This window comes from Haliotis rufescens, unplaced genomic scaffold (genome assembly GCF_023055435.1).
Source record: "Haliotis rufescens isolate VD_foot unplaced genomic scaffold, xgHalRufe1.0.p SCAF_58, whole genome shotgun sequence".
Lineage (NCBI taxonomy): Eukaryota > Metazoa > Mollusca > Gastropoda > Lepetellida > Haliotidae > Haliotis > Haliotis rufescens.
In genome coordinates this window covers 676,322-700,521 of record NW_025964312.1, presented here as the reverse complement: position 1 = coordinate 700,521, position 24,200 = coordinate 676,322, and the positions used below count along the sequence as shown (strand labels likewise).

The 24,200-nt window shown below is 38.7% G+C and overlaps 1 protein-coding gene across 2 annotated transcripts in view; it reads left to right on the top strand.

Annotated features, from left to right (window-relative positions):
• The window catches only part of LOC124112804 (probable UDP-sugar transporter protein SLC35A4), a 42,698-nt gene extending 19,574 nt beyond the window's left edge, over positions 1-23,124 (top strand). The window contains exons 3-10 of one of the 2 annotated variants that reach the window (XM_046472947.2): positions 12,582-12,687; positions 12,940-13,104; positions 13,504-13,562; positions 18,943-19,005; positions 19,362-19,506; positions 20,022-20,121; positions 21,438-21,499; positions 22,581-23,124. In XM_046472947.2, coding sequence (XP_046328903.2) covers positions 12,582-12,687; positions 12,940-13,104; positions 13,504-13,562; positions 18,943-19,005; positions 19,362-19,506; positions 20,022-20,121; positions 21,438-21,499; positions 22,581-22,769 — 889 coding nt within the window. In that variant the 3' untranslated portion in view covers positions 22,770-23,124. The remainder of the gene's footprint in view (positions 1-12,581; positions 12,688-12,939; positions 13,105-13,503; positions 13,563-18,942; positions 19,006-19,361; positions 19,507-20,021; positions 20,122-21,437; positions 21,500-22,580) is intronic. The other variant, XM_048385422.1, reaches the window with a different exon arrangement.
• The last annotated feature ends 1,076 nt before the right edge of the window (positions 23,125-24,200 follow it).

Below are 24,200 nucleotides of genomic sequence, written 5' to 3'. Positions count from 1 at the left end.
CAATGTGGACAAACTATTTCTGCATTTAAAACATCCATCGTACATTGTCCTAAAAATAGAACAGTTCAATGAATTATTATTATTGTTGTGGTTATTGTTATTTTTATTATTCCATCGATTGTTGCAACAAAAACAACTTAATAATGGGTAGACCGACGCTGTTCAAATGGTTGATATAGACAGTTGAGCACCAGAAAACACAAAAAACCCACGGTCATAGGCCCAATGAGAAAGGGCAGATCATTGAGTAACCATTCACTTTTAAAGACATGTTTTGGACTATTGTTCCGCAACTTCTTGTCATGTCTTTTGTGTCCGGTGCTGTACATTTCATGTTGTTTGATTCAAGATTTTTCTTTGATTGGGGTACACGTCTTCCAAATCCTACCCCTCTGAACCTGCAAAATCCAATGTTTCCAAACTTTCTGAGAATTGTCTCCATACATAACATATGACTCAAAAGAAGTTAAAGAACACGCGCTTCTTTCATGTGAGTATATATATAGTTAATCTGGCATGGTTAGGTAATTTAAGATGGCGAAAACTTCGTGAACGGATCCAGGGATTACCTCAGGTTTTACCGGAATGCGAGCCCTGGAAATATATGGGCCATGGGGATTAACTATATTCATATGAACAATTCGGGGTTTTTTAAACTTAATTTGGGTAGTCAGTTATTATTAGTATTACTATTTATGTATTATTCATATCCGGTGTGCAAGTATGTTTGCTCTTTTTTGACACGATTCGACATTTTCCTAATTAATTGCGGAAAAATGTTTATTAAAATATCATAATTCCTCCACTGCTTTCGTGTCAATTGTCTATACATTTATATGTAAATATTTTGAAAAACACGTGAACGCGAGATCCCGACACTTGACCAATGTCGCGAACTCGCGATCTCGCATTCCCGTGCTTTCGTCCAAATTGCCTATAAATAACTAGCTTTGAAAACGCAAGATCGCGACACTTGACCAATGTCGCGATCTCACGATCTCGCAATGTCGCATTCTCGTGCTTTTGTGTCAATTGCCTGTACAGTTATGTGCAACTATTTTCAAGAACGCGAGATTGCGACACTTGACCATTTTCGCGAACTCGTGTTCTCATGCTTTTGTGCCAATTGCCTATACAATCATATGTAACTATTTTCAAAAACGCGAGAACGCGAAATTGCGAAACTTGACCAATGTCGCGATCTCGCGTTTTTCTGCCAATTACCTGTACAGTCATCTTGTGGCTCTGTCGTCTGAGGCTTCGCAATTCGCTGCGTAGAGTTGCGTTCCTTTACAGAATACTGTCAGGGACATTCTCGCGATCTCGCATTCTCGCGATCTCGACCTTTGGAAACGAGCTACATATGCCCTAAAACCCGAGAATACAAGATTGCGAGAACGCGAGATTTGACCAAAATATCGCGTTCTCGTAATCTCGTGTTTTGGGCATATTTAGCTCGTTTCCAAAGGTCGAGATCGCGAGAATGCGATATATTCAATATCCGCGACAATCCTGTCAACTCGGGGGGTTCCCCTACCAATAAACTCGCTTCTAAATTCACTACTGTTCTACTGTCGGGTAGCCACAATGGCTAGACTGGACCCTCGTGGAATGGTCCATGCCATAAAAGTCCAGCAACCGAGCACTAGTTAAGACGGGCCGACCTTGTGTTAATGGTCTGGTGAACACAGGCCAGTGGCCGCTTATTAACTCAAGATTCACATCTCACTGTGTTGATTTATCTCACTATTCATTTGATATATTTTCCAACTTCACCTGAAACCTGGTCCCGTGTTACACGCAACGAGTGATCCCAGGTGCTCAACGGGTTGCACTCGCGCTGCACACCCGTTGCACACGCGTGTGCAACCCGTTGAGCACCCGTGTCACATGCGTGTAACACGTATTCTCAACGCATGTTAGTGGAATGAACTTTTAGGCAGTAGTGTACATATTACAATCAAAGTTTATCTATCAATTGTTATGTTTAGTTTGCCTGTTGATATATTTAAGTGCTGTTAAAATAGCATTTGCATCCGCTGTGAACATTGAACAGTTATCAGGTAATCTGGATGAGATAGTCCTGAATCCAATGACAGTGGCGCTTGCAGGAGTGTCACCATCCTTGGATCCATCTGTAAATATAGATTTGTAAGTGTCATATTTGCTTCGTAATTCAGAATCGTGTCAGATTTCTTTAGTTTACTTAAGGTTAGGTCCACCTCTAGCTGGACAAATTGCCATGGTGGAGAAGAGAAAAGCTGAGTGGGGGCTATATTTTCAAGATTTATTTTAGCAGCAGAAATATGAGATTGTATTCTTATTCCTAGAGGTGGAATAAGTGATGATTTTCTATTATAAGATCTTCATAAAGTGGATTAAAAACACAGTTGTAAGCTGGATTGGATTTTGAAGAATGTAATTTAGAAATCTACTGTAAAGATTTAATGCGGCGTTGCGAAGGGACGGCTCATCAGCCTCCACATACAGACTCTGTATTGGAGAAGTACTAACAGCTCCAAGGCAAAGTCTCAGGCCCTGATGATGAACAGCAGCCAGTTTTTAAAACTGCTTTTACAAGCTCCACCATATATGATGGAGCCATAATCCAACTTAGAGCGGATGAGCGCTCTGTAGAGTTGGAGGAGGGTTTTCTGATCCCCTTCCCACTTCGAATTTGAAACGACTTTCAAGAGATCAAGTGTCATTAATATGACTTAGAAAGGTAGAAAGGTCAAGTGATGGTTAAATATATTACCAAGGCACTTGGCTTCTTTTACTATTTTAATAGGAGTTCCATCCAAAACTAAATCGGGGTCCTTATCTTATGTGGCTTATATTTTCTACAAAAATGAATGCAATTTTCGATTGACCATTTATGAATTTTATTTAAACATAACTGGAGTTGCCTTTCAATAGTATGCATGGTTTTACCACGACAGGAAATATTAAAATCATCCACAAGAAATGATCCATCAACTGAAACGTTTAAAACCTTCGATAAACTGATAATATTTATGCTAAACAATTTGACAGACAAAATACTGCCTTGTGGGACACCCTGATCCTGATTATAATGATCAGACAGGGTAGTACCCACGCAGACTTCAAATTGTCTGTCACTTAAAAAAAAGGATATAAAATGAGGCAAGCGGCCTCGCAAACCAAAATCATGTAAATATTGTAAAATACCATGTTTCCATGCAGTGTCGTATGCTTTTTCTAGATCGAAAAAGATAGATACTGCATTTTGTTTGTTTATTATGGCATTTTTACGAATGATTCTAAACGTACTAGATGATCGATAGTACTCTGGTTCTTACGGAAACCACATTGTATATTTGTAATAAGATTATTGGTTTCTAAGTACCAAACACAAGACCAAGGAGCGTCCATTCCAATTTGGAATGAACGTTGGATTGCTTTGGAAAGATCGCTCATTCCAACCTTTCCAAAGCTTGGAAGGACGATCTTTACGGAAAATCCAAAATTGGATTGGCAACATTTCCAAACATATTTCCAACACAGGAAATGTTTTGAATGACTTGCAATGGTTTGGAATGGTTTGGAATTGTTTGGGAGTATGTTGAGAAGGAACAAGTTAAAATATGTTTCATTAGTAATTTGGACAATAAAAGACTATGAATTATCTATTGAGTTTAAACTATATATAATAAATAATAAACTTATCTCAAACATTCACTACTTGTCTGTCTAGCGAGGGGCTTTTACAGTCGCATTCTCCCTAAGGTGAAAGAGAGACCCGCACTTGACTCGACAAGACAATAATAGGTCTCAAGATTAAGTATTCGGCTGGATCGCAGCTGCCATTTAACTATAAAACAGACAGTCGTCTAGACGGCGCACATTCAAGTGCGCCGACATGTGCCTAAGATCATAAAATGGACAATCTTTGGTAACATCTAATTTATTGTTGTCTCACGCCAGAGCTTTGACTAATTCTGTTCATTGAACAATTGCAATTCAGGAAGTTATCAATTATTGTTTTACTTAACATAAGATAAGATAAGTTGTTTACAACATAATATTATCATGTCAGGACGTACTACAGTCAAAACCATATATTTTAAAATCAATTTAATGAGACTATGATTTCCAAGTCCCGATTATCAAATCAATGAGGTATCAGTTTCACCACATGGGACAGACCGCCTATACTTATATATACATATTTCATAACTATTCTCCAGTTAAAGTCCTATCCTCTTATCAAATAATCTTTGAGAGTGATCGTCATTAACGAAACTCATTCTTATCAAAGAATACAGAACAAATGAAGAATCAGATGCATACATTTATTGCCATGCTTCATTCATCAGGAAGGAGATTTACATAATTTGTGAATAGCACTTAAACTTTGATAATTAATTTTACCATTGTCCATATTAACATAATAATATATACATATATATCAAACAGGACATGCATTTAATAAATATTTACCATAATATGGATTTCCGAATATATAAACGACTTCAACGTTGATATTTCAGACAAAAACAAAGTCTCCTGTCTTTTAACGTTCAGGGGAAAAGGGTCTGGTTTCACAATTGAACATTTGATTTCACCAAAGGACAATCAAATAAAGCCAAAAACACGAAAAATACATATATATGGTTAGCGACCGTCATTATACAGCGAGGGGGAAAATTCGTCTGCTCTAACTGCCTTCACAAAAACATTCTAGCCCCTAATTACCGAGGCAGCTGTGACGTAAAAGCATTACATTCGCTGCGTTTGCAGCATATAAGATGTGTAATCTGTGGAGTAACTAAAGTAATATTACGGCTGAAATCTTACTTGCATGGTTGTTTTAATAAAAAAATCAAAATAGGAGTTGTGAATATTGACAACTTTTAATTACATCAGTGTGTCAATAATTAATGACTGATTCCGTCAAACAACTATCAAACCATTTATTGCCATGTACGTACATGTACACAGGAAGTCGGCGCTGTCTGAGGCTACAGGTAAATAAATGAATACACAATAGGTAAAAAAACATCATGGTTTTATGACGGGAGATCAGACGAACCGTGAACCAGTGGCATGCGACGTAATTACACCTAAAGGTGGTAGAACCAGGGTATTGTCTCTTGAACCTGCTAATTAACCGTACATATAATTGGTATATATATTCGTTTTGACACCCGTGTTTCATGCGCATCCCGGCTCATAAGCAGAATACAGACAAATGAGGCCCCGTGTTTAGCGGAGCGTGAACAACATGGATGCCGCCTTTAGGCCGTACCGAACTTATAAGCTGCGATCTCGGAACTGCTCGCCCGATTGAATCCAATTGCAAGCGGAGACAAGATTACTTCCCTTACCCAAACATGATCGTTGCTCAGAAATGTTCAAATCTATCTTCAGTAAATGATGAAATTAAAGCGAGCATGACATTTATGCGAAAAATGCGATCGTCAGTCCCTCTGATTATTATAAATGTTTCATTTCATCATGATAAAAAAGTTAGTCACTTATAAGGTTACCACGTTGAAAATGGAAACGATCGTTAACAAAAACAACAAAATGCATTCTCTCATCACTCAGCCTAACAGTAATATAACTGCAAATAAAACAATCAAGTGCGCCAAAGCATTACACATGGTGGGTGGAGGACCAGGGGCACTTTGAGTTTGACAGGTGTCATCAACTGGTCAAGTAACATCACGGTTTGCATATTCACGTTGTTTGGACAGTCTAGACTGGCGCCAGCTAATCATGACGGCGTCTTCAGAACAGAATAGAACTTTATTTCTCCAGGTTTAGGCTTACGTGGATAACGGAAAATTTTGTTTTAGTGATAGCACATTTTTAATTCAATCTAATATACTTTCCTTGATTGATTATATGACTGCGGTCGTAGATCCGGATGTATCTAAATATGCTCAGTAAATACACAGGATTTATTGTTATACTATTAGGATTAATAGATACAATTGAGTATTTATACCCTTGATCTTAAAGTTAGTCACTACTTTTATTTTCACATGTTCGATTTGTATGATTTGGGTTATGATTAAATTGACAAAATAAGAAATCATTCCGTGTATATGTGTATTATATATTGTACCCCAATACGTAATTAAATTGTGTATAAATAAGGACACTATGTTAATTACTGTAAGAGATTATTTGATAAACATATTCACCTTTAGTTGCGTAATATGTAACAGAGGTAAAGCTCATTCATAACAACTAATTGTCCTATTTATTTGGCTTCTTTCTTTTATATGAAACAAATGCTATAACATGGGGGTGATAAACTTCATTGGCAATAGACGTAGCATATAATTGTCCGCGTGAACATACTACTCTGTTCCAGATATGTTTATTCATTTTGTCAGCATTTAAATCATTGCATTCCTGGCTCAATGATTCATTTGACGAAATCTTGTTCCCTGTTTTGAATTACCGTCAGATAATTCCAGACCAATTATAAAATTTCCAGCCGTAAGTATTGCGCATAATTCCGAGATAATTCGAAGTTCATATTCTTGTACGAACACTTATCAAAATTCATTTATACCTAGTACTATTATGTACATCTGTATATTAGTTCAAATTATAATAATGAGTCCCTCTATTCTCGAAACGGTCTTTGTTCTACGACAACCGTAAGTCGGTATGGGAAAACAAAATATTTGTTTAAATGTTCAAAGTTCATAGTCAAATGTCACATGATTATAAAAAAGGAAGATAAGAAATTAAATATAAAGAGAAGCCACTTTAAATGACAGAAATTCTTTTAGTTAAATTTGCTGATGATTTGGTCTTTTCCTGGTAAATAGTGCCAAAATACTCTTAATTATTTACTTTCATGTCATTACTAATCGCACATAAGGTCAAAAGTTGTACAACGTTTAACAGATAGTATTATGACATGATTCTGGTAAGTGTTTCAGGAGTTGATAATGTATGTTATGAGTTCCTGTAGCAGTATATCGTGTGCTTGTCCCAGGGCAGTATGTAGTTCATGAATAGAAAATATTTCATTGTAATCTTCCCCATTATCTGAATTAGAATTAATAGTTTTCTTTTCCTGCTGCTTTTGATATTTTTGGAATTTAGGTACATATTTGGATGAGGAAATATGTTTAGCCAAATTTTCACCCAGTTTATTCGCAATATCAGATTTATCAGTTAATAATTCATTCCCGTTTTTAAGATGGTGAATGCCAGATTTAGTTCCCCTACCTTTGATTTTTTGGATCATGTTCCATACCTTGGACATTGGCGTTCGCGAATTTATTTATGAAACGTAAGCTTGCCAAGACCTACGTTTATTTTGTTTAAATGTACGCCGTGCATAGAGTTCATCAGAGAACACTTTTATTGAATCAGGAACATCAACAAAACGATCAGGATTTAATTTGCTCGTACAGAGTAACTCAAACAAAGACCAGTTAGCTTTTGTGAAATTCCATCTTGATGATTGAGGAACATCAGTTGGAGCTATTGTTTGAAGAATAGTTGGAAAATGGTCACTTCCACAGAGGTCGCCGTGGACTTACCATTCGAATTCATTAAGCAAATCTGAGGTTGTAAGTGATAAGTCAAGGGAGGAAAAGGTGCATGTACCTGGACGTTAATAGGTGCTAGAGTTATCATTAAAAACGCATTAAGCGTCATCGGAAATGAAATCTACTAGATTCTTCCCTTTCCGGTTTGAGTCAGCACTTCCCCAAAGTGGATTAGGTCAATTAAAGACGCCCATAATGATACAGGGCTTGGGGAGCTGGTCATAAAGTGCTTGAAGGTCAGTTTGTTGAAGAGGAGAAGATGGAGGAACATAAATGGAAGCGTAATGTAAATACAATGTTTAGAGTTAACTGGACAGCAACCGCTTGAAGGGGTGTATTTAGAGGAACAGGGCTATGTATAACACCCTGCCTCACCAATACTGAAGATCCTCCCGTGGCTCTAGGTCCTGGAGGAGAGAAGTAATTATATGAATTATATTGTCATATCTAGAGTTGAGCGGTATCTTTAAAATACGTTTCCTGTAAACAAAATGCTGATGGTTTAAAATCTTGTATTAATAACTGTAAATCATTAAAATTATTCTTAGCCCTCTGCAATTCCGCTGAATTATTTTATTAGAGCCGTTCATGTTGGCTCAACTGGAGATCGTGAGCGAGAGAAAGACCCTTTCCCATGGACAGGGACTGAGGGAACAACATCCATCGCTAGAGGTTCAAAGGTGTTATGAATCTCAACAGGGGTATTTGAAGGAGAAGGTACCCCCAAGTGTTGAAGTGCCTTATCTCTTCTCCACAATTACTTTTTTGTCTGTTTTTTTTTTACAAATAGGCTTCACCCTGAACATTTTCAATTTTGTGTAATTTGTCTGGTTCTGATGACTGAGGCTGAGTTGTAGATGATGATAGACTCTCTGTTAGAGAGGATAGACTGACCTTCTACGTTTATTTTGCTCAAATGTACGCCGTGCTTTAGCATTTAGAATTTAGAATTTATTTAAATTATGCACCAAAGGATGGCGACGGAAATAATGTTCAGCTTTCTTATGTGCCTTTCTTGCTTGCTTGCAGTTATCATTAGAACATGGTTTACGAATGTGTGGATTTGCAGAGGACTTGGGGATACATTCATCAGCTATTTTGTTCAGTTCATCAGAGAACCTGTGTTACTTGTTACCTGTGAAGGGACATCTTCATCAGAAGAAGGAGAATCTACATGCCTGCGTTTGTTTGTTTTAGATGAACCAGAATGAGGATTGAAAGCCATGTTGTAAGAAAATACTTCAGCATCCCTGCTCCCCACCCGCCATCGAGTGTCAACAAGGACAGTGCCACAGTTTGAAACCAGACAGCAACACCAGGGTTACAGGGATGTTATACTCCAGAAATAAAGACATGAAAAGCTGTTGTTAATAAAAGGACAAATGTCAGGCTGGTTTGGCCCATGGCTTTTTCCTGTACAAACACAGAATTCAGCGGTCCATATCCCCAGATTGGCCCATGAGCCACCGCCTTCTGGCATAGGACTCTTGGCAAAATATAAATTTGCATGAATAACGTTACCATATTTTATGACATTTTATTTATTTTCTTTGATATTTCTAAATACAGGTTTACCATGCACAGGGCATGGCGTGACCAGTCGATTGATACCACCTGTCTAGTTGATCTTAGGGTCAAAGTGGTGTGTTTTGCAAAATGAACACCTGTTCCTGGCTCGAGTGCCATCAACCATCAGAATCCCTTCCTCCACGAACACAGGGACGCAACCCACGGCAAACATGTTGCCCAATTCGGTCGCCTTTTACGACCAGCAATGGGGTGCTGTGGACACATTCTGCCCCGGTTCACACGGGGAAAGAGCTATCTGCACCACTATAGACGTGCTTGACGGTGGTTTCCTGTCAAAATGGGACGTCTGCTGGGTCCTCTGTCGACAATCCCTGCACATCTCAGGCGGCGGCGTACGGTTTGTGAAGATATTCGTCGAAGCCCAGGAATGCTTCTTGCAGTCACTGTTGCTGGCTGAAATGGATTTCGTAGGTGTGTTGTTCGAATCCAGTTGTCTTGTCGATTATTGGTTACGCGTGGCCTGCCACTCCGAGGATGATCTCTGACTGCATTCGTTTGTTGCCAACGTTACCATAAACACCAAATGGTGTTTCTGTGGACGTTAAATTGTCTTGCAACATCATGTTGCTTCAAGCATACCAATGGCTCGAGGACGCTTATTTCCGGACAGGCGTGGCATTTCGTAATGGTGAATAATTGCGTAATTTTGTTGTTTTTCTGAATGGTTGTTGTCATCACGAAGCTAATCAATGCATATGGAATTCCGTTAAAGCACATGTTTTTTTACCCATTCTTGGGAAGTGAAATGCACAGGGGTTGCATAAAAGTCAACTTTTGCATGGAATGCATGCTTTTCTGTAGCAGTTGCGTTTTGGTGACTTGATTCCATACATGTACTACAATATTGAAAACCAAACTTTACTTGTTTGAAAAATACACCAAAATATTGGTGTCACAGGAACTTGTGTTGTTGAGTATACATTACCTTTTTAACGATAACACTGACTGTGACCTTGAAACATTTGCTCACTCAGGGAGCAATGTATCAATCTTAATACATTCAGAATAAAACATAACAAAGAGAAAAACACCACAACAAAACAATAACCATATACACAATCCAAATAATCCAATAAAAACTAATTAATAACGAACAAACAGCATCCACAAAATAAACTAGACGTTAAAATATCATTGTGAATCAAGTTATTGGTTCACTGATCATCTGAACACTTATTAGTGAGTTGTAGCAGGAACTCTTTGGGTTCAAACACAGACGCTGTTTGGAATCCCGGTCCTAAAGCACCTCCAGCGACATATGCTTACCGTGGGAGTAGATTTGGATCAGGTTGAAGGATTCGGTGATCTGGTTGATTTCGTGTCATCGTACACCGACGGTGTGGGACGTTGCTCATAATATCAACCATCTGGTCTAGACTCGATTACTCGGCCGTTCTGAATGGCGACAGTTTTAGCTCACCTGGCTGAAAGTCATCAGTTGGCAGTGATGGGCCTTACATCCCTTCTTAGAAATCACTCAAACAATAAAACTCGAACTTCACATGCTTGTTCCAACCAATTATGACACAAAAATCTTTTCAAAAGATTTGAATCGGATTTTCATTATCATATCCATATTAGAAAACCTATTTCAGGCCATAACTCAGCTATTGCTATCGCTGTTTAGTTTGTAGAAGAACTCATATATTACCTTTTTAATGATATTACTGACTGTGACCTTAAAACATTCACTCACTCATTGAGTGATTTGTCAGGATAAATCGATTCATAACAAATATTACAAAGACAAAAAGACCAATATAGCAAAACAATAGCAACAAGTAAATGACACATTTCTTTGGTCAAAGAACATATAGAACCAAATAAACGAAACCTTACGAACAAACGAAACAGCTCTCCAAAAACATAATATTGTGAATATATACTGAACCGCAAAGAAACGTCACCATGGATAGATATATGAGAATCCTTATTTGTCCAAACACTGTAAATATACTTTGAGACATATTAAAAAGATGAAACTTGGCAAAACTGATCATCGAGGTTGAAATTAAAGTGTCAAATGTTCTTAAAGTGAAACACAACACTTGTCTCTGAGAAATGGCATCACAAGTCAGTATCTCGTGTGTCCGCCATGTGCATTGATGACTGCCGTGCAACGTCGATACATGGAATGGATGAGGCGGTTAATGAAGGCCATAGGCACTTGAGCCTACACTCTGAGGAACGCCTGACGCAGTTCAGTTTCAGTTGTCGGCCTTGGTCGGACGTCATTCAGCCTCCTTTTAATCTCGTCCCACAGGTGCTCAATGGGATTTAATGGGAGTGAGAGTAGGCCACTGCATGGTTTTGTTGCCATTCTGCTGGAGGAAGTCTCTTGTTGCTCTCGCAATGTGGGCACGGGCGTTATTATGCTGAAACTCGTGGTTGTGGCGACGTGCCAAATGAGGTATGGCTGGTGCTGTGTTGCCCACTGAAGACGGCCCCGGCGATGACGTGGTGTCAGTATGAGTCCTCGGTGTGTCCTGTGACAGAGGAAGTGTCTGCTCGTCAATCGTCGACGCACGGTGTCCACACTAATTTGTCGCTGGTGTGTCCCCATGGTCTGTCGAGCAGTTTCCACAGCAGTAACAAAGCAATCTTGAAGATGTTGTCGCACAATCTGACGATCACGACGTCGGGTGGCGGTGACCTTTGGTCTTCCACTACGTGGTCGGTCATCTGTAGTATTGGTTGTCTGGTACCGTTGCTGGAGCCTGTACATTGTGGACTTGAAATGCATTGGCTACTTGCTTGGCGGTTTGTCCAGCTTGCAATCGTCCTAGGGCTTGGTGTCGCTGATTTCTTGTCAAATCTTGGCATGTGGTAACAATTCAATAACGAATGAATGTTATCCGATCTGGGTGGATTTTTATAGGGCAAGAAATGGGGGAACACACGTGCATTTCAATTTGCATGGAACTAACGTGCACCGGTTTACCATGTCCGTTGCCGTAATGCGTTAGGGCGATCGGTTTTATTGTCATCTGCTATGTTTGTTTACCATCAAATTTCATTTTTCCGGACAAGGTAGTTTTCATGCAATGTTACTTGGGGTGACGTTTTTTTAGCGGTTCAGTATATAATTGTTAAATAATTGTTGGGATTGCGGGATAGAAAAGACCTCCAGTAACATATGCTTGCCGGAAGATTCGATTTATTGGATCATGTTGTTGGATTCGGTGACTCATCATACTCCAACGGTGTGGGACGTTGCTCGAAATATCAATCACAAGCTTGTCGGGTATAGACTCGATTACTTAGAGGCGACTGTTCAATAGTTTTGTGCGGCCAAAGTGCGGCCAAAGTGAAGAAGGGGAGTGTTATATAAGGAAGACAATTCGAGATAAGGACGTATATACGACTAAATGCTAAAGTTGACTGTCAAACACTTTTTTCAAGAAATACGAAATGATAATGGATCTACATTGGTTTGTGTTCCAGGGTGTTCATCTACAGCTCGTACACTATCCTGGCGCATCTGTGTCTAGTGGAGGGGACACTGCCGTTCAGGTCGTCGTCCGTTGTCTTCTCCACGGAGGTCCTCAAAGTTTGTTTAAGAGTCGTTGCACAATACTCTATTTTATTGTTTTCAACCTTACATATTGTAATTATAACAATATACTTCCATGACAGATAATGAATTGTTTGATAGGCATTACTTAGAAGTTGACGGATGACAAAGTAGACACAATTAATGGATAACAACTTCATTATTATTTTTAAAGGCGACGTTTCGGTACAGATCCATATACCGTGGTCAAGCAGTCTTACTTACATCCATGTATTATTTGTGTTGTAGATTGTCTTGTCCATAGCAATGATGTTGCCCGAACTGGGTCGAGGTGACATCAAAATGCCGCCACTGTCCAACTGTATCCCATTCGTTGTTCCAGCCGTGCTGTACTGTATCAACAACAACCTCAGTGTTTACATGCAGGTTCAGATGGACCCCACCACCTACCAGGTAATGTTACAGCTTACCGCCATCGACAGCCTGTGTTCCAATCTTGGTTATAAACCATCGTCCAGGGCTAGCTACCAGGCATGCCACACTGTGTCATTTTGTCATAGGGGAGTCCTGTGGTTAAAGCGTTCGCTCGTCACGCACAAAACCCGGAATAATTCCCCAAATAGGTCCAATGTACCAAGTCCATTTTAAGTGATCTTGCCATGATACGTGTAGAATATTGCTGAAGGCAGCGTGAGATCTCACACGCTTACACACCAACGCTATCCACAAATTTTCTTTCCTTCACAACGAATTATGCAAACTGTCGTAATATTTCAATACTGGGTAAATTTGGGCTTCGGTTCATGTTACAAGGTGAAGACACAAACATAGTTTACAAATAATTTTTCGCAGATCTTGGGCAACATGAAGGTGGCAAGCACGGCAATCTTGTACAGGATCATAATGCAACGGTTAGTAAACTGGGACAAAATCAGGCCATCTTACTTTAATAGTTTCAGTACTTAACATTTTATTGCAAATGAATGGAACGTAAGGTGTCCTGGAATAACCAGCTGCAATGTATGTGAACTGCCGATCCAGTCTGTCAATCATAATTGGCGCATGCGTCAGTTTGAGCGAATCAGAAGGCCCGGCGCGCTTGCGGATTTGTCAAACTTACTTCCGGGTCAAATGATGCCCGAGAAGCGACGTGCCCACGGTTTGTGCTATATTCCCTATCTATATCCATTAAGTATCGCTTGGATTAGATGTATGCCTTTACCCAAACCCACAAGTCGGGAGAAAAATGTTTGAAGCTGATCAAGGTGTGCGCGGAAGGCCTCGCCATCAGTTAAATGCGATCTGTTTTCGGTTGATGCAGATCGAAATCTACCATTAGTTACATTAAAGTACAATGTGGTGGAAATTGTCTCTCAGGTATTATTTATTTTGTTATAGATTTTTAGATATGATTTTAGTTAAATCACAAACATCGCAATAAACCTATATCTATTAATATTGCAAATTACTCGAGTATAATATTGAAAATATTATCAATAACAATATATTGTCAACGGTTTTTTGTTCCTGCAAAATATTTTAATTTAATTCCCATTAAATCATTCTTTGAATATTTCAGCATTTCTATGAAAAGATATTTCTATGAAATGGAATCATCCCTTCTAGGTTAGAAAGAAGAGGAAAATGTCGTGAATTACTGAAATATTTTGACAGACTGAAATAAAAAAAGCTTAGTAAATATAAGAAAATTATCGGTTTGGAATTGTTTACAACATAAGTGATTCACTGGTCGTGGAAGCTTTCTGATATACATTTTAGCATCATGACTATTCTACAATTGATAATGTATTTGTCCTGCAATCTCTATGTCAAAAGCATTTCAGAAAACCAAAACACAGATTCTATGCAGCAGGTTTCATAGACTTTCGTGAGGCATTTGTTGACAGAAATAAGCTGTTTATGTACTTCTTAGGAAAGGTGTGCATGGGAAATGTTTAGAATTCTAAAAGATATGTATGACAAGGTCTCAGATGGTGTTAGAATCGGAAGTTCGAAAACTGAAATATTTACATCATATGAAGTACGCCAGGGATGTATGTTAAGTCATGTTTTATTAATACTTTTTATAAATGAGCTTGTAGATGAAAGGAAGAAATATGGATTGAGTTGTGTTTTTGTCAGGGATGGACTAAATGATATCATACTGTTATTATTTGCAGATGACGTAACATTGATTGATGACACTGTAATAGGCCTACAAAGAAATGAAACCTGATGTGTTAAAAGGTTATTTAAACAAATGGGGCCTTGAAGTTAACCTGGAGAAGTCATGTATTGTTGTTTTCAGAAATGGCGGATACCTAAGAATTACAGAAAAATGGACTTATGATGGTAAACATATGAAAGTAGTATCCCATCATAAATATCTAGGTATTGTCTTCACATCAAGATTAATTTGGTCAAACGTGTGTGAAAGATTAGCACTTCAAGCCAGAAAGGCTTCGTTTCCAATTATTACCTCATTACAGGATTATCCAAACATTTCTCTTGATGTAGCATCTAAGATATTTGACAGTAAAATAGCTTCCATATTGTTATATGGTTCGGAAATTTGGGGGTACACTTCTCGTGAAACTATTGAAAAAATCCAGAGTTTTTACTTTAAACGTCATTGATAAGTAAATAAAAAAGTATCAACCAACGCTGTACAAGGCGAAGTAGGTAGAACCTAGTTATATGTTAATTATTTTAGTCACTGTATAAAGTATTGGTGCAGCTCGTTGTATATAGATAGTTATCGATACCTAAAAGAATAGTATGACCTGTTGAAATAACAGAATGAAAACGCCATCCACAAGTGGTTAACGCATGTTCGTTTGCTGCTATTAAAAACTGGATCTACGTATGTTTAGATCGCACATGAGTGTGGCAGCATATCAAATTTAATACAATGTTTTAAGCAAAGTTGTAAAGACATAGAGATTCAGAATTGGAATGCTAAAATTATTTCTTCGTCATTACTAAACCATTATTCTTCATATAAGTCTGTACTTGACCCAGAGAAATATATTATGGAGTTATGTCGAAACAAAGATCTTGTCCGCATATTATTTAAATTCCGATGTTTGACCCATAAGTTGGGTATTCCATGGGTGTTGGGTATTCCACACTTTCGACACAATGACAAAGTCAATACTGATTTACTTAAGGGCAAGAAATGTAATGATAATATAACTGAAAATGAATACCATTTCCTTTAAGTTTGTCCATTATATCGAAAACAGAAAGCTCTACACCCCAAGTTCCTATTACAAGTATCCATCACGAGGAAAATTCAATCAACTAGTATATATTTGAAAAAAAATCTGCCTCTATTATGCATCACAAATATTGTATTGAGACAGTACAATAGTTGTCCCACCTGTCCATGTGCAAAAATATATCTCATGTATTGTATTCTTGGCCATGTGGCATTTGATACCGAATAAACCTCTTCTTCTTCTTTAGTCAAATAATACAACTGTTAAAAACGACTATAAGTCGTTTTAATTAATTTACTAGAAATGATAGCAAGATATTTATGAACTCAGAGAAACATGGTCAAGTAACATGGTCAAGTAATGATATAAATTTTAATCTAATCAATTAATTATTCCAACCAAGTATTTAATTGATGCCTTATCGAAGTTAGATTAATATGATTTAGTTGCAGAACTAACAAACACTAAATGATTCATGGTACAACATCCACCTGGTATAAAACTTAGCTTGTTGGCTCTTTATATAATTTCTTTTTAAATGATATATTTTTTAAAAAGATAGTGTTCAAAGTGATTACCAATATAATAACGCATCAAACATATTTCAAGATACAAAGAATTTGAACAAAAACAATGGCAGTATCACTTTGTCACACCCTGATCAGGCATTATCAAGAGCGCCTGTTCAATTCAGATACAGAATAATTTATATAATGCGTGATACATGTCATATTACTGTGATGAATATTGAAATGTATTCAAACCAAAATGTAATACTTTACCATGATGTGAGGAGATTGTCAATATTTGATAACTGAGCAAGAGCTAGTGTTTATTGAAGATGTTGGTTATTTAGATATTGTTCAAGGTTTGGTTATCATTATGTTGAAAATGAGGTTCATATTTACTTGACAGTGATTTTGCTGGCTTCGGGACATTTTAATCCTGTTTTTTTTAACTTTCAATAGGACTTTACCAAACTTTAGAACAACTTAGAACAGTCAGTATCCTAGAAAAGGAACTTGTCTGAATCCCTGTTTGTGTGTATTTTTATCATTTAAGGAAAAGTCATGTTCACACTAGTATTTGTGAAGCAAACTTGGGATGTGTGTTGAATATCGAATGAAATTCAGGTGTCCAGCTTCCTGATATACTCTTCAAAAAAAGAAACGCAAATCTAGTTTTGTGTGAGGTAGGAAAATACATTTATACAAGGAACCCTACAAGGTATTGAGCGAAAATGTAGTGGAGAGAACACTTGGTGATTGTAGTCATCTCAGTTATCGGTACATAGGAAAAGTCCAGGGTGGAGGTCAGCTTCCATCAATAACGTGTATGTCCCCTGTTGGAATCGATAGCGGCCTGACATATCCTGCCCATGGAAGAAACGAGTATGCGAATCAAATCAAATCCTGACGCAACGCAAAAGCCAACTGCTGCAACGTCTGAGGTTGTGGTTAACGTCGGCGTAGCCGTCTATGAAACTCTTTACACAGGTCCTCTAATCGGGATCAAATCCGGAGATCTAGAGGGCGAGGGTAGAACATCAACGTTCTTGTTGTGTAGATAGGATCTTGTGATCAGTGCTGTATGCGGTCGAGCGTTGTCCTGCTGGAATACATTATTGCCGTTGACTGCAAAAGGGAGGACGTGTGGTAGGAGAATGTCGTTGATGTATCGTCTGTAGACCCGTGCTCTTCCATCCCCTTGACGGAGGAGAAATCTTGATTTGTCGCTGAACCAGACATCCCTCCATCGCAGTTGAGGCCTTACCCTGTGTTGACGACACCAACGCAGTCGTTGTTGACGATGTTGTCGACTCACGCGTCGAACAGGACGCCTTGCTCATAGACCTGCTGCTCTGTCACTGACAGTATAACACATTAAACCTCTTGATTTTGCACCTCTTGGTCCGCTTATTTTGCTTTTAGGGCCAAAAATATCCGTTTTGCGTTTCTGTTTTTTTAATAGTATATTTGCATTTAAATGTATGTTATTTCATGCATATGTTGGTTGGTTGGTTGGTTGGTTGGTTGGTTTGTTGTTTAACGCCGCACTCAGCAATGTTCCAGCTATATGACGGCGGACTGTAAATAATCGAGTCTGGACCAGACAATCCAGTGATTGATATCGCCCGCCCAATCAAGTTTCGCCGGCTGTGACGCCATAGCGAAGAGCCAGTGGTTGTCCCCCCTCACTCCTAAAACGAGGACGGCAGCTTGTGGGCGGGGCTTATCGATCGGGACGGGATCGGTGTATTGTCATCATCCAGTGAAAGAGTTCCTGACCAGCAGGGTTCAGGTCCCATCACTGGTATAAGTATCTGTGTCCTTATTTTAGTCTCCTGCAAACGTTACATTACGGCATTGTGTGATAATTACGATGAACATCGATGCAACATGGGTAGGAGGTGATACAATTTTGCTTTTGATTTTACGAGCGCTTCTGAAAGTTCTGCTTCAGCACTCGGAATGTTTTGAGTAATAAATAACGTTTACTATGAAACTCCTACGCACTGAGATGTTCTAAACATACTTGCCCATTTGTTCATTACATACTGTATAAAGCTAAGTATACATCTCTAACCCATTCCGTTGTGAGTTCAGAAACAATATGCTACTGAAATAAAATTGTGAAATGAACATGAACGGTGCACTAAAAAATGTGAAACTTGCTACATAAAAACATGATTGTGGGTTATGCCTCGTCTAATTAGCGACAATAGAAGACCATCTGCTTATATCCCTTGTATAGTGCACAGCAGCAGCTGGTTGAATCAATGCTGACTGAAAATATCAGGGCTCATAGGGCAAAATAGCAGATTGGGTGCGCAAAATACTGACTTTAAAAATGACTAACAGGGGACAACAGGTGGCTTGGTGAGCAACATACTGACTTATAATGTCTTGACTAATAGGACTGGGGAAACGGGATACTGACTTAGACGGCCCCGACAAACAGGGAACTGACTAACAGGGCATGGTATACATGTAGCTAGTATCTGGGGCTGGCGATCTTATCAACCTAATCCACTGCTGATAAGTAAAACACAGTTCACTTGTTGATGCAGGAAGCTGAGCAGTGTGCAGTGGATATCCCTGGGAGTTCTGAGCATATCCGGCATCTTAGACAGGTTGGTCAACACTTCACCTAACTTAGAAATATTCCGTAAAGTGTTTTAAGATTTATGTCTTTGATAAAGTGGTTGTAAAAGCGGGCTTATAAATGTGTATGAAAATCCAATAATGCTGCACCATTCAACCGTCAAAGAAGGACACATCAAATGGATGCATTACTAATACCATTAATGTGTAAAGTGTCACCTAGATGTATATGGCGATATGGAAGGCGTTTTCTTTTTTCTTCAGCATCTCTCTCACGAGGTGACCTGATGTGTCCTATATCTCTGTCAATCTTTGTCTTAGTATGATGGCATGCACACCAAAAGAAGACCTGATGTTTTATGTATCGCTGTGTCTCTTTGTCCAGCTATGGCGGTATGCAGAACAAGGCCTCTGTCTCGTCAGGAGAGATACGCCTGACAGTTACGGGGCTTCTCATGATGTGCGCCTACTGTTGGATATCAGGCCTCGCCGGTGTCTACACGGAATACATATTAAAGAAACAATATGAGGTGAGGCACTGACCGCTGGATAATGGATTTAAACTTTTTACAACTTTTCGGAAAAGGTGTACCTGTATCAATTCAGGTGATCAACGACAGGGTAAAGAACAATTGTGTGTATGGGTGTTTGGTACTATCTGTGTATATATAATCGTGCCTATATTATCTTGTTCTATCCAGTTGTTGATCACTTGGGGGAAAAAGGTACTAGCACCTGAATCGGAACGTCCCTCTGTACTAATTAAGAGGCCAACACTGTCTTCGATGCAGTCACATATGTTTCATAAAATGGCGTCTGTTTCTAGAAAAGGTCTCATTGTTGTAATGAATGCTGTGTGTGAAATTGAGACATTATCACTTTGAAATCTGGGTTATGTAAACTGCTTGATATTTATATACCTCTAAAATTATGAGTTAGCATACAAGTAAAAGTACGTTTCAGAACCTAATGAGATTTCCTAGGAGACTATCTTGCCAGGGCTTACTCCAACGTTAATTAATCTTTTCTCCAAATGCTTGTCCAGACATCCCTCCATGTTCAGAATACCCTGTTGTACACATTCGGCATCGTCCTGAACGGGGGAGTGTGGGCCTTGCAGGAGGCAGTGAGCGGCAAGGAAGGGGGTAAGCAAAAAACACACCCAAAACGGTGTGGTCAGACCCTCCTTAGTCGTCATATAGATATGTAACACTGTTGTCAGAGGGATTATATGTTTACACTGTTTAAATAGTCAAATATTGGATTCAGTTTTAGTATTGCCGATATTGACTTCGGCATGATGGCATAGTGCTGACGAAACTTATCTCTTTGTGACAATTGAACCCCCAGATCTGATAATTCATAGAGTCCTTAACAACAGCAGAGATGGAAGGTGTGCTCGGTGAGTTCACACGAAGTAGACATTCTGAGGGGCTTCATTCAACATTGATAACAACAATACAAATTCAGGATAATTTATTACCTTGAGATGCCCTGTCATGGAAAAGTAATATGTCAATATCCCACCTGGATAGCCCATGTCAAGCCGCTGATTTTCCTTTGGAGGTCCTTCTTTGGTGGGAGCCGCCAGCCAGGACTGTATTTAATCATCTTCAACTCAGCAGGAGCCAGGCGATCTCAAAGATGTTGGGATGTGGCTTGCTAATCACCTTCTGGTTATTAAAATAATAGGACAGTTGTCTGTACCTGTATTGTGTCGGACATAAATTGTAGTCCATGGTTATCTGCAGCTTCTTCAACTCGGCGGAAGGCTCGAGTGTAGATTTTTTATCATCTTGTTTGGTAACAGGAGGAACATCTGATCAGGAATCTTAATATGGATGGTATATACATATATGTAGACAGTTCCATCCCCGTACAGGACGTCACCAGAACAATGGTCTTCTGGATTGGTCCTGGTGGTAAAGCCAAGGATCTTGACATCGAATCAGTCATATATGTATTTGCAGCATTAGCTTTCTAGCCTTTTTCAATCAACCTCAGAATGATTACTTCATACACTTAGTATTATTTTCACGGTACAATTCAAACCATTCCATATATTCTATCATCATGAATGAATGTCCCAATAACAAAGCAGATGAGACACAAGGTCTATATAATCCATTATTCTGAGATTGTCATGGATCAAGTTGTCTCGTGCTCACTCTAATTACTTGGCCTCCTCCCTCGAGACACTGTGGTCAGGTGTATACAGCGATGTGGGTACACTCGATGCTATCAATGCCTCACCAGCGCTTGTTAGTTTCATCAAAGTAGTTAGTACCAGAGTCTTCTCCACATCAAGCTGAAACACCAACTCACTCACTGTACCGTATCTCAGAATAGACCATATATATTATAAGTCCATAATAGAATTGAACATATCATGGTTGTGTACTGTGTTCAACTACCTCACAGAGAAGTTGTTGGTACGATCATTATTTTGTTTTTGTTACAGAGAGACGTTTGAATCTGTTCGAAGGCTTTACGTTCAAGACGTGGGTAATAGTTGTGTCCTTGGTGAGCTTTTTGTCTTCTCGTCGAGTCAGATCAGTTGGGTAGTCTTATGGTGGAACGCGTTCGCTTGTCACGTGGAAACACGGATTCGATATGGGTATGATATGTACAGTTCATTTCTGGTGTCATCCGCCTTGATATTGCAGGTTAAAGTGGCCTAAAATCCTAATCCATTTCTATTGACATTGACTAAAGATCATGAGTTCTGAATGTGATGACACACGAGTCTTTGCCGAACTGCATGTAGAAGACGAAAGTTGTTCTTCATATTCATAAGAGATTGTGACCATCTGATATCAAGAAAAGGAGGAGGCTTTTCAAAACCAATTTATTCGAAGTGGCAAGCTTTGTTGCATCCCTTAGGGGTACCAGGATCGTGAGTCTTCATCCCAGATTATGACCCTTGGTTTGTCGCTAAAATGGTCAACTTCTAAGACCCGTGCCAAGTACTTCTGTTTCCTCTACATATGCAGCTGACACGACGTGATATAACTCGAGAACTCGAGAACTTGAGAAATCGATACTGTGAATGTGGCCAAATAAAACAGCACTTATTGCAGAATGATTGATATGAATAATTGAGTTAACTTTAGTGTCGCTATTAGCTTCATACATTGTAACACTGTGGTGAATCGAACCCGCGGGTGACACGCGAATAATTTAATAACTGGGCTACCTAACATTCCATTTTCTTACAGTTTCTTAATTGTAACAGCAGGTGTATAAGATAAACATTGTATGTTTTGCGAGTAATATTTTATGCCCGGCATTAATATTGATCCTTATCGACTTATAACATCCAAACATTATCAGAAACTGTCTATATCACACTCCTTGTAAATAGTGATTTAATTTGATATTCATTTAACGTGGCATCCACTCGTCCACGCCGAATGACACATCTCTTAAAATGTTGGATTCAGAAAACCATATACTTGTCGCAGTGAAAAGTCCTAATGAGCATCAAAACTATTTAAAGTTTTGCAACAAATCAGACAGCAAAACGCTCCTCATTCATTTCACAATGTATATTTCACTGTGTATATTAAAACATACGTAATATTAATACTGCATCTCTCCCCAGGCCTTCAACGGGCTGATAATGTCGGCCATCATGAAGCACGGCAGCAACATCACACGTCTCTTCATCATCTCCTGCGCCATGTTGGTGACGACTCTACTCTCTGTCGCCATCTTCCATTTGGCCCTCAACATGTATTATATCTTGGCGTTTATTTCGGTCGTTGTAGCCTTGTACATGTATCACAGATGATACTCTTTATACAGGAAGTCCGACGCAAGATGACTGACTTATTAAGTTCCTGTTTTAAAGTGACCTGAGTATGCTATTGAACATTGCTAGCGAATAACAACACTTCCTCAATAATCCATGTAAATGACATTGAATTATAGCTAAAGTGGATAGAATTGTCATTAAACCGCATGTTATCAGAAATTAGCGGGCCACTGTAACTTGATAATGCTCTCATATTATCACGCCCGTTGGTGACGTCATATTGATGTTTAATAGTGACGTTATCTGATTTGTTCTATAACGTTTCCTTATTTGTAAATGTTGGTCAGTGACATTCGTTCTGTGTTGATTGCAGTAAATGGTTCAAAACCGACATTGTTGTTTATTTTTATTTGATAACAAATTCTGTCCCTTAATATATAATTATAATAACGGTAACGCTATTTTCAGGGCATGATCATTTGCTGAAGCAAATATCTTTTCAACTGCCTTCGTCGGGCAGTTAATGGAAAACCTCAGGCTTATAAGAATAATGATAATGCCCTGAAAAATTGCGTTACCCTTATAATGATATAAAGTCACATTTGTTTCGAGTAATCTTCATGTATCCCTGTCATGTACATGTACACCGTTTTGTACTGCAAGTACATACTTCAAACAAGCACCACTACATTACTACATTTATAGGATGTGTCGGTGTACCATCAAAGGAACTTGGGGCATATTTTGGGTCTCAATGTGTGTTTCGAGAATGTATGCAAACAAAAAGTGCTTCCTCCTGTAATTATTATTGCAGTATACACGGATTTCCTTATCGGAAATAACAACACATGCACCAACTTGCAAGTGTGTTAATACATAGCTTCTCCAGAATTAATATATACTTATTTATTAGTAGAACTGTTGTACACAGATCGATTACAAAATGAGTGCCCCTTAGATACAGGTTATATTACGAGTGTATTCCAAAGGGTTAGACAGCTTGCGAAATACACGAGTGGTAATATAACACGGTTTCTGATGGGACGAGTGTCTTAATTCATAAACGCTCACGTAAATTTTGAACGTTCTCTAAATTCAACATTAAAAAACACCGTCATTTGTATGTTGGTGGCGTATGAATATAACTGCAATAGCTGATGAGTGTTCTCTCAAGGTGTGAAATATTCGTGTTCATGATAGCCTTAACACAAACCTCATTCGGTAAGGAACATCACATCAAATTCGGTTAAGTGTAGGCGAGGGGAGCGGGAGAGACGATCGACTCTTCCAGTCACCATGTCGGCTATAAGATGTCATACCAATCAAAAGATGGTTTGAAAGTTGTTTTAATTACTGTTAAGCAACATCAATTACGATTCAGGATACACAATTGCCGCGGTTGGTAAGGTAAGCTTCTCACATTTGCATTAAGTTCAGTAGCAGTACGTGGAAGTGGCAATGAACGTT